Below are 16,286 nucleotides of genomic sequence, written 5' to 3' on the forward strand. Positions count from 1 at the left end.
CAAGCTCACCTCCAGGGAGTCTCCCGAGATGACCAGGGCGCAATCATGCTTCCTGCGGAAGGCGTTCAACTCAAGGTGAGCCTCCCCGCGGTTGGTCACCTGGAAGAGAACAGAGATGGAGAAGGAGGCATTGCTCTCCGGAGATGATAAAACAATAAACAGTGGCTTCCTGGAGCCAGCATGAAGACAACGGCCACCCCAGCCAAGGGTCCCTCCCCTCCCCTGCCACCAGAGGCAGCAACAAATGGAATCCTACTGGTTATTACTCTGTAGGAATCAAGAGAGCCCACGTGCCAACCTCCACCTACAATTTCCCCCAGGACTAAAAACGCCTGTACTGGCCGCACGCAGTGGCTCATGCCTATAACCCCAGCACTTTGGGAGGCTGAGGCAAGCGGATCACTTGAAGTCAGGAGTTTGAGACCAGCCTTGCCAACATGGTGAAACCTACTCTCCACTAAAAATAGAAAATTAGCCAGGCGTGGTGGCGGGTGCCTGTAATTCCAGCTACTTGGGAGGCTGAGGCAGGAGAATCACTTGAACCCAGGAGGCAGAGGCTGCGGTGAGCTGAGATCGTGTCACTGCACTGGCAGCCTGGGCAACACAGCAAGACTCATCTTTAAAAAAAAAAAAAAAAAAGCCTGTACTTTCACTATAAGCCAGGTATTGGACAACACACTCTGTGGAGTGCGCAGTCCACAGCTCTATGAGGTGCCAAAAGAAGACAACTCTATTTTGCACCTAAGGAAACTGAAGCATGGTGACATTTGCTAGCCTGACTAAAGGTACATGGCTAGTATGCTACAGTACAGGTATGCAGAGCCAGGCACCTAGCAGGGGCCAGCCGGGCCACTTTTCTGTAAAGGACCAGATGTTAACTATTGTGGGCATTGAGGCCCACACGGTCTCCATCACAACCACTCAGCTCTGCCGTTATAATCCAAAAGCAGTCGTGCACCATACGCCAATGAGTGGATCTGTCTACGCTCCAATAAAACAAAATACCTGCTGTTGAGAAACACAGGTGGCTAGCACATAGGTCATTAGTTTGCAATCCCTCAATTCTAGAACAGACAGTCAATTCTCATTATTCATAGTAGCTACGTTTTCTAAAGTCACTGTGAACACTGAAATAGCAAATACTAAACCATCCCCTCTAGGGGAAATACAGGGTTAGGTTTTTGCCCCTGGTCACAATATCTTCATAAATGTATAACCTTTTTTTATGTGTGTTTCTATTTAAAGACACCTTGATTCATTAATATTGAACTTACAGTCACCAGTGCTGTAACTCATGCCTGAAGGAAGCTCATCTAGCACATGCATTTTCTCCATAAGTCACATCAACAGCCTTCCTGCACTTAAGAACACGAGCCAGCAAAGCAGCGCTGTGCTGGGGCCATTGTAAACGACAAACTGCCAACGTAAAGCACAGAAATGCGAAAAACCCAACACTTAAATGGACTGCAAAAAGGACACCTGTTCACCATGAGGCTGAAAAAAGGAAGCAGTGCATGGCCTTGTTCAACCTCAGGTGGGAATGTGCGTCTCAGGCAGCTCAAATTTTAAGCCACTCTAGGCCGAGTGCGGTGGCTCACATCTGTAATCCCAGCACTTTGGGAGGCCAAGGTGGGAGGATCACCTGAGGTCTGGAGTTCGAGATGAGCCTGGCCAGCATGGTAAAACCCCGTCTCTACTAAAAAAGACAAAAATTAGCCAGGTGTGGTGGCAGGTGCCTGTAATCCCAGCTACTTGGGAGGCTGAGGCAGGAGAATTGCTTGAACCCGGGAGGCGGGGGTTGCAGTGAGCCGAGATTGCACCACTGCACTCCAGCCTGGGCAATAAGAGCAAGGCCCCATCTCCAAAAAAAAAAAAAAACAGATTTAAGCCACTCTACATATAACCGTGAAAGCATCAAGAGTACTGATTTGGAGGTCACAGATAAATTTTGGGAGGAGGAGAATTCACAAAGAATTTGTGAATGATGAGAACTGACTACACCTGCCTCTACATAACACTATGGTATTCCAAAAATCCCTGGATATTTTTAAGCTTCTGTGTGCTATGGACCAAAGGCAGGGGTGAGGGGGAGACCCCCAAAGATCTAGAGACCCTCCAGTTGTTTGCCATCGTGGCTCTGATTTCAGTGGGATTACTATATCCTGCCCCAAAGAGGACCCAGTCGCCCCACCTCCCCAATGCAATAAAGCCTAGAACAGTCCTCACTGGAAGCAGTTCCTGACGTGTGCACTGTCTCGGTCAATGCCTGCCACAAGGGCAGGCGATTTCTCATTTGCCCATCCAATGCACCTCCTTCAAAAGGCTCCTCAATGGTCCTAAATGCTTCCCCCCTCAGGAGGGCAGAGAGACCGGTATCTGTGGCCTGGAATTTCTTTCTTATCCAAGGACTTGACTTTCAGGGGTTCAGTGAAATCCCAGGAATCCCATGCATAATTTCATGTGTATGAGTGGATCTGCATCTTTCAGGGGGAGTGCCTGACTTTCACCAGCTTCTCGAAGGGACCACGACCCCCTAAAAGGTTAAGAGCACGGTATTAGCACAGGACTAGAAGAAGGTGCTCCTAAACCACTCCTGGAAGGAACTCTCCAGCTGGCACCTGGGTCATTAATCATCCCACCCAAGGCACCCGTGGTTGACGCTCCCCACCCTAGGTGACTCACGTGCTGCCCCTCCCTTCTTAAGGGGCCCACTCGAGGTTATAGGACAAATCGAACATCACCCCCACATGGCCCTAACACAGAGGACACTTTACCAGCCGAAAAACGTGGATGTCTTGGTTTCTGGTCACCAGATGCGCATTCTTCGCTGTGCATGTGGCTGTCTCCAGCTTGTCCCCTGTCAGCATCCAAACCTGAAATCATGGCATGACAGAGGTCCTGTCTGTTAGTTTTTGAGGCCAGCCTGTCATCTGCAACAGATGAGTTTCCAAGAACATGGAGCTGAACTTGGTATGCTCCGTTTACCTCCTGCCGACTCGTGCTGTCCCCAACACAACACAGCAAGCGCCCTGGCTGAAGGGCTCTGGGACTCCAAGCAACCACTGCTGGTAGCAGCAAAAACTGGCAGATGCTTCTAGAAAGGGCCATTTGGCCACACACTACAGGAGGTACTATGAAGTTCAGTCCTTGGACCACATAATTCCCCTTCTGAGGATTTTTCTTACAGTGATAAATATCCTAAAAGTAGGGAAAGGCTGCATGGGTGAGGGGACACTTCTGTGTCCTAAGGAAACACTCACTTTTGATGCTGTGGATTTTCTATGTAGCTGGACGAGCAAGACAGACCCTTCTGGGGTTTAACTCAGCTTATAAAACGCTGACCGTAAATGAGTCCGGTTCTCCCACATCATATATTAGCTCACACTGCATTTCTCTGCTGTGGGTTCAGAGAGGGTAGATGACTTGCCCCAAACCACACAGCTACCTCTTGTCCTAACCAGGCCCAGAATCCGGGTCTTCAGAGTCCTCATGGAATGTGCTTCCTGCTCTGTGATTTTACCTCATTCACCCTTTTGTTCTCCTTGCTCCCAGCTGGGAGCAGTCTTGGGGCTACCAGTCAAAGAAAATCTGGATAGCAGGGAAAGTATAGGAAAGAAGATCACGACAAATGTCTCCCGAGCGTCCACTACGCGCCCAGCACCCACGCTGAGCTCCCTGTTACCTTCATGACGGCTTCTGGAGGCTGGAAGTGGAAGCACTAAGAGCTTCAGTTATTTGCCAAGGGTCACAGAAGTAAAGGGAGAGGTAGGATGGGAACCCAGGCAGTGAGACAGGCAGAGGGAAGGCACCGGGCACTTCTCAGGGCTGAGCCTCTTGGGCCCTCTCCCCTGGCTAGGTCTGTTTTCCCTCAACATCCCGCCTGTCCTAAAAACAATATTCTTTTTGGTGAGCCTCGTCTAGTCATAGTTCTCAGGGTTTGATGTAAGAGAACAAACACTGGGGAAGGAATTAGGAAGCTCAAGTTCCAGAAAGGCATGAAAAGAATGATCAGGTGCATGACGTGACTAATGTCCCATGCTGGGATGATGGGAAGGTGGTACAGAAAGGGCCCGAGACCCCAGCTCCAGTCCCAGCTCTGCTGCTTCCCAATGTGAGAACCTGGGGAACAGAGATGCCTCACTCAGCCTCGGTTTCTACATCCATACAAGGGGCTGAGGTAGAAAATATCCTGTGCAGCTGGCTGGGCACGGTGGCTCACGCCTGTAATCCCAGCACTTTGGGAGGCCAAGGCGGGTGAATCACCTAAGGTCAGGAGTTCGAGACCAGCCTGACCAACATGGTGAAACCACATCTCTACTAAATATACAAAATTATCCAGGCATGGTGGCACATATCCATAATCCCAGCTACTTGAGAGGCTGAGGCAGGAGAATCTCTTGAACCTCGGAGGTGGAAGTTGCAGTGAGCCGAGATCACACCACCACACTCCAACCTGGGAGACAGAGCGAAACTCTATCTCAAAAGGAAAAAAAAAAGAAAAAGAAAAAAGCAAATTTCCTGTGCAAGGTCGTACCTTAGACTTTAATTACCAAGCAACCTGCCCCATCCCAGGCACTCCCCTCCCCTTCTCATCTAACAGGAAACTAGAAAGATAAGTCACATGTATGTACACCCTGTGAATAAAATATCTCGTCTTGGGATAACACAGTTTTGAGAAGGAGAAAAACTCCAAGACAAAGATGGAAGCAGAAAATGGAAACTCCAGAAGTCTTAGGAATGGCCAAGGCCCAACTGTAGACCCCACAATGGAGGAGAAATGGGCCAGACTTCCGGAAGCAAGATCCCGTTGGTGATTTCCTTATGACGAACCAGGCCTGTGAGCCGAATGCACGTGACAGAATCGTGTTTACAAGGAAACAGGCCACGCAGGGGTGGGAGTCCCCAGTGGGCCCGAATGTTGCCGGGCGTCTAACCTGTCCTCCTCCCAAGGCCCTACTGAAAGGACAGGCCCCAGGATGCAGCAGAGAGCCACTTTTGAGTGGAGGCCAGTGGCAGGGACACGTTTCCAGGAGCTCCAGGCCAAGGAGTTTGTTTGTTTACACCTCCCTTGGTCCACTGAGGACCAAGTCCTCACGCGCCCTCTGCTGGCCTCTCCAGATTCAACTCTAGTATTTTTTTTTTTTTCGGCCCCAAACGGTAGAGTGCAAAATGCTAATACGACAGTGTGACGGCATTGACGGTCACTGCTGGGTGGTCACTCACTCACTCGGCCACACAGCAGACAGACTGGCATGCTGCCACTCAACTGGAATTTAATGAGCAGCCGTGCACACTGGACGCTGCTCGGCCCTGAGCACCAGGGAGTCCAGTGGAATCAGGAGAATCATTGGTACAGTAAAGGCAAACACTACACAAGACGCCTTCCAAAATCAGGGATGCAGGGCCAGGCACAGTGGCTCACACCTGTAATCCTAGCACTTCGGAGGCCGAGATGGACAGATGACCAGAGGTCAGGAGTTCAAGACTACCCTGGCCAACATGGTGAAACCCTCTATCTACAAAAATATAAAAATTAGCCGGGCGTGGTGGTACGCACCTGTAATCCCAGCTACTAGGGAGGCTGAGGCACAAGAATTGCTTGAATCCAGGAGGCGGAGGTTGCAGTTAACCAAGATCGTGCCACTGCACTCCAGCCTGGGCGACAGAGCAAGACTCTGTCTCAAAAAAAAAAAAAAAAAAAAATCAGGGTTGTAGGGGCAGAAACAGTGGCTGTGGCCCATTGCAGATAAGGCACTCCTGGTCTCCTCTGCTGCTCCTCCCACCCTTTCCCTCTCTGATCTCCCTGCACTGCTGAGGGAAAGCCGGCATCGCTCCGGAGTGCCCTTCCCTGAGGCCAGCCCACCCTACCTTGATGCCAGCGTTCCTCAGGGTCTCCAGCGTGGGCCGCACGTCTGCCTGCAGCTGGTCCTCCACGCCCGTCAGACACAGCAGTTCCATCTCCATCTCCAGGCTTTCGATCACCGTGGCCACTTTGAGGGAGCGGTCGTGCACACTCAGCTTGGCCTGGACGTAGCGGGCCTGGGACACATCGGCAGATGCAGTCACTGCTTAGGGCGAGGAGAGGCCAGGCTGACTGGCCAGTGCCAAGAGTACAAGGGCCATGCCTGATCCCCGCCACACAAGGTGGGGACCCCAGCAGGTGAGCTGCACCCCACAGGGGTGACACAGGCTTCCAGCTTCCTCACAAGTCCTCCATGTAGACACTGCACAGACCTGAGTCCCACCCTACACGCTACACTCACCTGCTGGGAGACTTCCAGCAAGTCACTTAACCTCTCTGAGCCGTGGCCACGAAATGGCAATAACAGCACCAACCTCACTGGATTGTCTCAGGGACGGGCACAGCCAAGATCTCAAAACAACAGTAAGTTCTCCCACACACAACATGCACTTTGTAAACCAAACTGTGAGTCACCAGGTTTTCTAAAGACCAAGTCGAGTTTCTGAAGACCATCAACCCAAACTTCCGCTTCTTGTCTTTATCATGTTAGCAAAAACCTGGAGGAAAACCAGTCATCTCCTAATGGGCCTGCCCAAAGCACATGCTTTTAAAATTAAAAGGCAGGTAGCATTTATCAGCGCTAGAATGCTTGTTAAATAATGGCTTACAAAGAACTCAAATTCATTAGAGAGATCCAGGTAGTTTCTCCGTGTGGAGCAGGGCAGGGCCCCAGGAAGCATATCCCGCCTCCCTCCCTTGCATTCCTGCACGCTGCCTTTAGGCCAGGCACCAGAGACACGCAGTGAACAAGACAAGGACCTTCCCCTCAGGGAACACACAATCTATGGGATGGGATGACAATAAACAAGTCAATAATCTGGTTCAACCCCAACATTTTTACAGCTTAAAGAAATTAGGGAGGTCGGGTGTGGTGGCTCACGCTTGTAATCCCAGCACTCTGGAAGGCCGAGGTGGGCAGATCACCTGAGGTCAGGAGTTTGAGACCAGCCTGGCCAACATGGCAAAACCCTGTTTCTACTAAAAATACAAAAATTAGCCAGGCGCGGTAGCACATGCCTGTAATCCCAGCTACTTGGGGGGTTGAGGGAGGAGAATCGCTTGAACCTGGGAGGCAGAGGTTGCAGTGAGCCGAGATTGTGCCATTGGCACTACAGTCTGGGCAACAAGAGTAAAACTCTGTCTCAAAAACAAAAAAAAAAAAGGAAAGAAAGAAAAAGAAATTAGGGAGCCGAACCAGGTGCGGTAGCTCACACTTGTAATCCCAGCTACAAGGAGGTTGGGTGGGGCAGGAGGATGGCTTGAGGCCAGGAGTTTGAGATCAGCCTGAGTGGCACGGCAAGACCCCCGTCTCAAAATAAATGTGCAAAAAAAAGAGAAAAGAAACTAGGGCTCCAAGAGAATGATTTATGCCACATTTTCCTGAAGGCATACCATGTGCCAAGGACTGTCTTTAACTATCAAGGATACAAGAATAAACCAGGTCAGGCGCAGTGCCTCACACCTATAATCCCTGCACTTTGGGAGGCCCAGGCGGGTAGATCACCTGAGGTCAGGAGTTCGAGAACAGCCTGGCCAACATGGTGAAACCCTGTCTGTAATAAAAATACAAAAATCAGCTGCGCATGGTGGTGGGCACCTGTAATCCCAGCTACTTGGGAGGCTGAGGCAGAAGGATCCCTTGAACCTGGGAGGTGGAAGTTGCAGTGAGCCAAGATTACACCACTGCACTCCAGCCTGGGCGACAAGAGCGAAACTCTGTCTCAAAAAAAAAAGAAGAAGAAGAAGAAGAACACACCAAACTTGTAAAGTCCCTGCCCTCAAAAATATTTTATTCTGGAAAGGAGATGGATAAGATCAATGCTAAATATATACATATATATATGAACAGGGTCAAGTTTATATTTTTCTGGCCTCTCTAGATTCAACTCCTAGACATATTTTTTGGCCCCAAATGGTAGCACACAATGATAGTGACAAGTGCAATGAAGAAAGTGAAATGCTGTGATGGATGGAAAGTGAGAAGGAACCTTATACAGGTGGTCCAGGAAGACTTCTTGGAGGACATGGCTTTTGAACCGTGACCCAAAAGAAGCGAGGGAATGGGCCATGGGGCTCTGTGGGTGAAGAGAGTTCCAGGCAGACAGAACAGCAAGTACAAAGGCCCTGCAACAACAGTGAACCCGGTGTGCCCAGCAACGACATCAGAATGGCTCGCACAGAATGAGGGATGGTGGAAGGAGTGACTGGGAGGCAGGCAGGGCTGCAAAGGCAATGGAAAGGTTCCAAAACAACTTACTTCGAAGTCCTGATACTGCTCCTCTGCGAGAGACTTCTTTGCCACCACAAGCACCCGCAGCCCTTCTCGGGCCATGTTGCCACACTGAAAAATAGACCATGGTCAGAGTGGGAGTGGTGCCAAGAGCTCCCGACTTCACTGGGAGGAGGAGGTTGCAGTGAGGGACCACCACAGGGACAGGGAAAATGGCAAATCAGAAAGTTATTTCCCCTACAGCAATCCTCCCTGGAGCAAACCTTCTATAGGGGAGGTTGCAGAGAGGCAGCCGGTAGGCCAAACACGGCCCACATACAGATTGTCTTTGACTAGCACATATATGTTTCCAAAGTCAACATTCTATGGTCTCACACACTAATCTGGATTGCTGAATGGGTGGAAAAACTGAGCATCTGACAAAACCCGGTGCATTTGCCCAAATCACCACAATCAATGATGGCTGAGGAGCGGTGGCCTCCGCGTGTTCCCAGGACGCGGAGATGTCAAGTGAAGAACACTTCAGCACGTTTTACACGCAAAGTGCAACTCTGCTCAAAATCACAACCTGTTTGTTCATTTGCATTAACTGCCAGGCCCCTGTAGACGTTTGAGTTTGCAACCCTCAAGCTGAGAATCTAATGCAAAATGTCAATTCCCCACCTAGAGCTAAGAGGTGGGCCAAAATTGCCTGAAAAGCCTGAGCACTGTTTCCCTCCTGCTGCTGGTCAACTGTCCATGTCACAAACCAGGTTGGGCAGCCCCTGATGTGGCCCCCACAGACCCCCCCTCCTGGAACTCACATTCTGTTATAACTGCCCACCCTTTGAGTATGTGCTGGCCCTAGTGACTTGTCCCTAACAGGATAGGCGAGAGTGAGGGGATGTCACATCTGAGATCAGGTGAGTAAAGACAGTGACTTCCATCTTGTTTGCCCTCTCTTGTTCCCTCACCTGCTCTGTTTGATGAAGCCAGTTGCCAGTCTGTGAGTGGCCCTATGGGAGAGGCCCACCTGCAAGGAATAGACGGCAGCCTCTGGCCAACAGTCGGCAAGAACCTGAGACCCTTAGTTCAACAGTCCAAAAGGAGCTGAATGCAGCCCACAACCACTGCGCTTGCTCACAAGTGGATCCCACCCCAGTCAAGTCTTGAGATGAGACCACAGCCCCAGCCAACATCTGAATTACAGCCAGTGGGAGGCCCTGAAGCAGAGGATGCAGTTCAGCCACACCAGGATCCCTGACCAACAGAAACCATTATATATCAATTGGGTGCTGCTTTAAACAGCTACATTTCAGGGTGGTTTGTTACACAGCCACCAATAACAAATACAGAGACCCACCTTACCATGCAAGGGTCTGCCTCTGCAGAACGTGCTTCCAAGGTCTGTTTTAACTGCATCACACTTACCTCTTCCTCCAACCAGTCGTTATACTGCACAATGCCAGCCATGACCACATCTGCTCCCTTCATGTAAAACGTAATTTCTCCAGTTGATTCATCCTAGAGAGGGAGGCCGGAAGGAATGAGAAACTGAAAGGAACACCCTCTTTTGGCTGCAAACCTGCTTCCCATGACAGACGGTATATAGAGTGCTCTTAACGGACATCAATGTTTTTTCACTTGGCTGAAGATGAAAAGCAAGAAGGGGCCTTATTTAGGGGCAAAGGTTACAGAAAATAAAAGGAAAACTCGAAGCATTTGGAAGATTATTCAATGACGAAAGCAAGATCAAATGGATTTAAGACCTTTGTTTTGAAAGTTATTACTATTTCAACTGGAATAAATTCACATGCTATGATTTTAGATTTACACTTGGGACTGCAGATATCATCAAACTGTGGTCCACCAAAAGAATAGGGAAGATAAGGACTAGAACAGGGAGTCTCAGCCTCGTCACTGTATACATTTGGGGCAGGATAAGTCTTTGCTCTGCAGGGCCCCTCCTGTGCACTGTACAATGTTGAGCAGCAGCCCTGGCCCCTACGCACTAGACGCCAGTCATACCTGCCATGGTGACAACCAGAATGTCTCTAGACTTTAGCAAATGTCTCCTGGGGGCAAACTGGCTGTCTCAGCTAAGAATAATTCCAGATCCCTACGTCTGAGGACCTGCCTAGAGATCCAATTACCCAGAGTTTCAGTTCACCCTGACCAGATTTTCTGGGTAGTGGGTAGCACCATGGCACAGGCATCAAATGCTTGGGCCAAGTACCAGTTCCTAGTTGTGTGCAGCTGGACAAGCGACTCCTCTTCCCTAAACCTCAGTTTTCTCATCTGGAAAACAGAAATCAAGCATGTAGCACAGAGACTGATGCACAAAAAGGGCCCCTCAGTGGTATAACTGCTGCTGGGATGAGAGTGACTTCCCAAGTCCCCCAGCCATACTGTACATAGAGAGCAAGGCTCAGCCCAGTACTCTCAACAGGGCAATGTGGCCCTCCAGAAGACATGTGGCAATGTCTGGAGACACTCTAGGTGTCAACACTGGCAATGTCCTACTAGCATCTGACGGGTGGAGGTCGGGGTGCTGCTCACCCTCCTACATCACACAGGACGCCCCCAACCACCACCAGGAATTCCTCCAGCCCTAAAAGTCAACAGTGCTGAGACTGAGAAGTCCTGGCTTTGAGGAATGATGGCGCAGCCACAGATCCTTCCCCCATTTCCCCCCAGTGATTTGCATCGCTGGGAGGTGGGAGGCAGCAAAGACAGGCAAGAAAATTCAGCATGGCCATCAATACCTTGTGCCTAAATTTTGCTACTCCAGGAAGCCCAGAATAAATGCCCATAAAGTCTTCACTGAATATGGAACCATGGAGACAAAAGTGACTGCATCTCAAGCCGGGTGTGGTGGCTCACACCTGTAATCTCAGCACTTTGGGAGGCTCAGGTGGGTGGATCACCTGAGGTCAGGAGTTCGAGACCAGTCTAGCCAACATGGTGAGACGCTGTCTCTACTAAAAATACAAAATTAGCTGGGCGTGGTGGTGCATGCCTGTAATCCCAGCTACTCAGGAGGCAAGGCTGGAGAATCACTTAAACCTGGGAGGTGGAGGTTGCAGTGAGCTGAGATTGCACCATTGCACTCCAACCTGGGCAACAAGAGCGAAGCTCCACCTCAAAAAAAAAAGTGACTGCATCTCAGATGCAAATGTGCCATGCTGGCTTCTGATTAGCCAAATCCCGTGAACACCCCCAATTCCTACTTAATTCACCATCCTTCACGTAAGAGTATATCAACCTTGACGTTATCACACAAATTACAGGTGATGACACATACAGCCTTCTCGCCTCTCCTGGAAGGTGCCTGTCATTGTCCTGCTGGGGCACGCGGCCCCTTTCCCTGTGGTATAAGCCCTGGGTCTAGGGAGGAACAGTGTGGAGATCCATCTGTTTTGCTGCCACCCAAAACTACACTTCTGTCTGTTCAGCTCCCCCAAAACCCACGTTTCTATCTGTAAGTTTCCCCAATAAAACAACCTTTAACAACAAACTGGATTTGTCGGCCTTGTTCTTTGGTTTCGGGCTCCTTCGGGGGCCACTTTGCCTATACAGCCCTTTCATGGAACAGAAATACCCAAAATCAGATTAGTGGTAGAGTTTCCTCTTTTAAAATAACTTTCAAATGCCCCTTAATCACCGACAATCTTTTAGAACAACATGCTGACTCATAAAAGCACCCCCAGGCCAAGACAGGCACCCGCGTTGAAAAGTGTTCAACTGCACACTTTATCTTCGATAGACTGCAGCTATGCCTGCTCTTGACGCAGGCCAAAGAGAGCTGTGGGGTCTGCACATTAAAGCATCAGAGGTTTTATTTTTTCCTTCCCCCCCACAACCAAAGGGTGCTCAACAACATGGCTGTAGGAAATGATGCTCCCAGCCCGGCTTCCTCACTATGAAAAGGGCTCGAGCGAGTTCAGAAGTTCTGTCCAATATAAATACCACATCGACGATCTCCTCCCATGAGTCACTTCCTCCCACGGAGTTCATCACAAGTTTACTTCGTTCCCATATTATGGCAAGATTACACCATAAATTTACACAGATCAGCCGGCTGTGTGGCATTGTTTGGGGGCCTCATCTTTTCCCACTGTGGTCGGCATCTGGCACCTGCTCAAAGGCCTCTTTTAGTCCAGCAGTGACAGTGCTATGATGATCTACAGCCACGATCCAAACCCATGGCTCCACGTGGGAAGGGGGAGAAGGCATCGGAACATCTTGTACGCCATGAAAACAAAACAGGGACACAACCTTCCTGCAAAAAGACAGCACACGAGTCCTTCTCCAACCTTGCCTGATTTCTTAAGAGACAAAGATTCACACAAGGAAATGGCCTTGTTTTGTGGGTGCAAGAAGGTGCCATGTTGCACTGTGCATGTGCTCACATGTGTTTTAAAAAGAGACCGGGGAGACCCAAATTGGGGCTGTCCACAGTCACTAAACCAAGTGGAGAGAAGTTTTCTTTTTTTTTCCTATTCTTATTTTTTTCTTTATTTTTTTGAGACAGGGTCTTGCTGTCTTGCCCAGGCTAGAGTGCAACGGCACAATCATGGCTCACTACCACCTCAACCTCCTAGACTCAAGTGACCTCAACCTGGACCTCCTGACCTCAACTTTCCTAGCAGCTGGGACTACAGGCATGTACCACCATGCCCAGCTAATTGTTTTGCTTTTTGCAATGATGCTCAGGCTGGACGGAAACTCCTGGGCCCAAGTGATCCTCCTGCCTTGGCCTCCCAAAGTATTACAGGCAAGAGCCACCATGCCAAGCCTAGGAGAAGTTTTATAACTGAACTAAAACTTCCTCACATCAGGTACTTGGACAGTCATTTGCATACAGCATTCAGGTTATATGAACACATCACAACAGGGTTTCCCAGGCCCTTCCTCATGGTGGGGGCTGTCCTGTGCACTGCAGGATGCTGAGCGGCATCCCTGTTCTCCACCTATGAGATGCCAGCAGCACTCCCAGCCTCTGGTTGTGACAACCACAAATGCTGCCAGACACTCTCGAATGCCCCCAGGATGAGAATCACCACATTAGAGGAGTGTGGTGAGGTTTGTGCCAAGGGGAGAACTAGTCCAAAAGCCCCAGAGGCCCAGTTCCACCCACCCAACCAAAGATAAAGAGACAGGTCAGAAAATGACAAAAAATAGCAAAATAATACTTATTTCATTAAAGATAACCTCACCAAGATGAACATTCACAGCACTATTTTTAGTAGTCAAAACCGAGAAACAGGCTAGTGCAGTGGCTCACACCTGCAATTCCAGCACTTTGGAAGGCCGAGGCTGGTGGATCTACCTGAGGTCAGGAGTTCAAGACCAGCCTGCCCAACATGGTGAAACCCCATCTCTACTAAAAAATGCAAAAATTAGCCAGGGGTGGTGGCTCACAACTGTAATCCCACCTACTCAGGAGGCTGAGGCAGGAGAATCACTTGAACCCAGGAGGCAGAGGTTGCAGTGAGCCAAGATTGCACCACTGCACTCCAACCTGGATGACACAGTGAGACTCGGTCTCAAAAAAAAAAAAAAACAACTGAAATGAGACATAGCCTAAGCACCCAAATAAGTTAATGAATAAAATAGTGGCATATTCTTTCAACAGAACACTGCATGTGCATTAAAAATCATTAAAATCAGATTTTAATAATATGAGAAAATTCTCATCATCATAGTTCAATGAGGGAGGAAGTTTAGGAAGCCTTCTATGGCATAGCTCAGTGCCAATTTTATCAAAATGTGTGTGGATATTTACACTCGGATATGCTTAGAAAAGAGACTGAAAGGAAAAGGTAAAAGGTCTTTTGGGGGGTGAAAATGTAGATGAATTAGTCAGGCACGGTGGCTCATGCCTGTAATCCCAGTACTTAGGGAAGTTGAAGCGGGAGGACTGCTTGAGGCCAGAAGTTTGAGACCAGTCTGTGCAACATAGAGAGATTTTGGCTCTACAAAAAAAATTAAAAATGAGCTGGGCATGGCAGTGCATACCTGCAGTCCCAGCTACTTAAGAGGCAGAGGCAGGAGGATCCCTTGAGTCCAGGAGGTCAAGGCTGCAGTGAGTCATGTTCACACCACTGCACTCCAGCCTAGGTAACAGAGTGAGACTCTGTCTTGAGAAAGAAAGAAAAGAAGAGAAAAGAAAAAAAGGGAGGGAGGCGAAAGAAAGAAACAGAGAGAGAGAAGGGAGGAAGGAAGGAAGGAAGGAAGGAAGGAGGAAGGAAGGAAGGGAGGGAGGGAGGGAAAGAGAGAGAGAGAAAGAAAAGAAAAGAAAAAGGGGAAGGGGAAGGAAAGGAAAGGAAAAAAGAAAAGGGAGAGCGGGAGAGGGAGAGACAGAAAGAGGATGGAAGGAAGGAAGGAAGGAAGGAAGGAAGGAAGGAAGGAAGGAAGGAAGGGCAGGCAAGCGGGCAGTTTTGATCCCCCGCTTTACCTGTAATTTTTTGTTCTAAATGCCTTAACTGTGCATGTTTTTTAATAACCTGGGAAGGGGGGGCATGCCAGGTTAAAACGAAAATAGATTTGCCCATCTGACAGCATCGCAGACTCTGAAGCACAGAGTCCCTGGTCTTCCTGCTGGAAGACACACGAGCCACATCTCCAAAAAATGTAACACGTCCTTCATAACTAGATGAAGAGCGGCCTATGCCATTCACTTATTCTAGAACGGCTGATATTAGGGACTGTTCAATGATGAGTCAACCCTCAAATGACCTTAGCAGAGCCCACGGCCCTAGGTCTTGAAAAAATTCAGGCTGGAACAAAATTAAAGTAATTCCATAGGAGATAATGACACTCATTCCCCAGGAAACACCCCACCCACAGGATTTATGCTGCTGCTTCCAGACCACAGATGTTCTTGACATCAGATGCACACTCAAGATACAGTTTAGAAGCCAGGGATCCAGCCAGGTGTGGACCAGTGGGAAAAGCAGCAGCTGTGTGGGAGAGAAAGCTCCCTCTCCACCCAAGAGTTGCCAAGGACACAGGTCCTACAGAGTCTGAAAGAACCTATTGGCCTCTGGACATAAAAATCCCCTAACGTAGGGCAAACATGGTGGCTCATTCCTGTAATCCCAGCACTTTGGGAGGCTGAGGCGGGTGGATCACCTGAGGTCGAGAGTTTGAGACCAGCCTGGCCAACATGGAGAAACTCCATCTCTACTAAAAACACAAAATTAGCCAGGCATGGTGGCACATGCCTGTATTCCAGCTACTCGGGAGGCTGGGGCAGGAGAATTGCTTGAATCCAGGAAGCAGAGGTTGCAGAGAGCTGAGATCATGCCATTGCAATCCAGTCTGGGCAACAAAAACGAAACTCCGTCTCAAAAACAAACAAAAAACACCCTAATGTGTGCCGTTTCAATCACATTCATGGTGTGCGTCTCTCGTTCCTCAACACAAGAGCTCAGTGCCACCTCCATCTCCTCCAAAAGCCTTGAAAGTGGCTCACAATGACCCACACCTCTTGGTACTCATGCCGTGCGTCAGCCACCCCCCTGGAATGGGGCTGGACCCAGTGACTTGCTTCTGATAACAGCATGAGGCTGACGTGAGGGGAGGTCACCTCTGAGAGTGGGTGATAGACGACTGTGACTGCCATCTTATTCACTCTTACCTGTTCACTCTGATGAGGTAGCTGATGAGGAGCTGACTACAGGGAGGCCCACGTGGGAAAGCACTGAGGGTGGCCTCTGGCCAACAGCCAGGAAAAGAACTAAGGCCCTTAGTCCAACAACCCACCCAGAGCCGAACTCTGCCAACAACACTGACGTCTGCATGTGGATCCTACCACCATAGAATCTTAGATCCCTTAAGCCCAAGCTGTGAGAGACCCTGAGCCAGAGGACCTAGCCAAGCCTGCCACAGAAACTGTCCTGGCCACAGAAACTATCAGTTAGCAAATAGAAAATAGAGCCCCCACTTAGGTGTGGTGGCTCATGCCTGTAATTCCAGCACTTTGGGAGGCTGAGACGGGAGGATCATTTGAGATCAGCCTGGGCAATATGGTGAGACCCCATCTTCACC

The 16,286-nt window shown here is 49.5% G+C and overlaps 1 protein-coding gene across 5 annotated transcripts in view; it reads right to left on the reverse strand.

Annotated features, from left to right (window-relative positions):
• Window positions 1–16,286, reverse strand: part of ATP9A (ATPase phospholipid transporting 9A (putative)) — a 174,827-nt gene that overhangs the window by 22,566 nt on the left and 135,975 nt on the right. For all 5 annotated transcript variants that reach the window (XR_004431320.1, XM_033186753.1, XM_033186756.1 and 2 more), the window contains exons 16-20: window positions 9,663–9,755; window positions 8,280–8,363; window positions 5,869–6,039; window positions 2,775–2,873; window positions 10–99 (exon numbers count right to left, since the gene is read on the reverse strand). Coding sequence is in view for 4 of the 5 variants with exons in the window: in XM_033186753.1 (XP_033042644.1) it covers window positions 10–99; window positions 2,775–2,873; window positions 5,869–6,039; window positions 8,280–8,363; window positions 9,663–9,755 (537 nt within the window). In the remaining variant the exon portion in view is untranslated. The remainder of the gene's footprint in view (window positions 1–9; window positions 100–2,774; window positions 2,874–5,868; window positions 6,040–8,279; window positions 8,364–9,662; window positions 9,756–16,286) is intronic.

Source organism: Trachypithecus francoisi, unplaced genomic scaffold, assembly GCF_009764315.1.
Source record: "Trachypithecus francoisi isolate TF-2019V2 unplaced genomic scaffold, Tfra_2.0 Lachesis_group21, whole genome shotgun sequence".
Lineage (NCBI taxonomy): Eukaryota > Metazoa > Chordata > Mammalia > Primates > Cercopithecidae > Trachypithecus > Trachypithecus francoisi.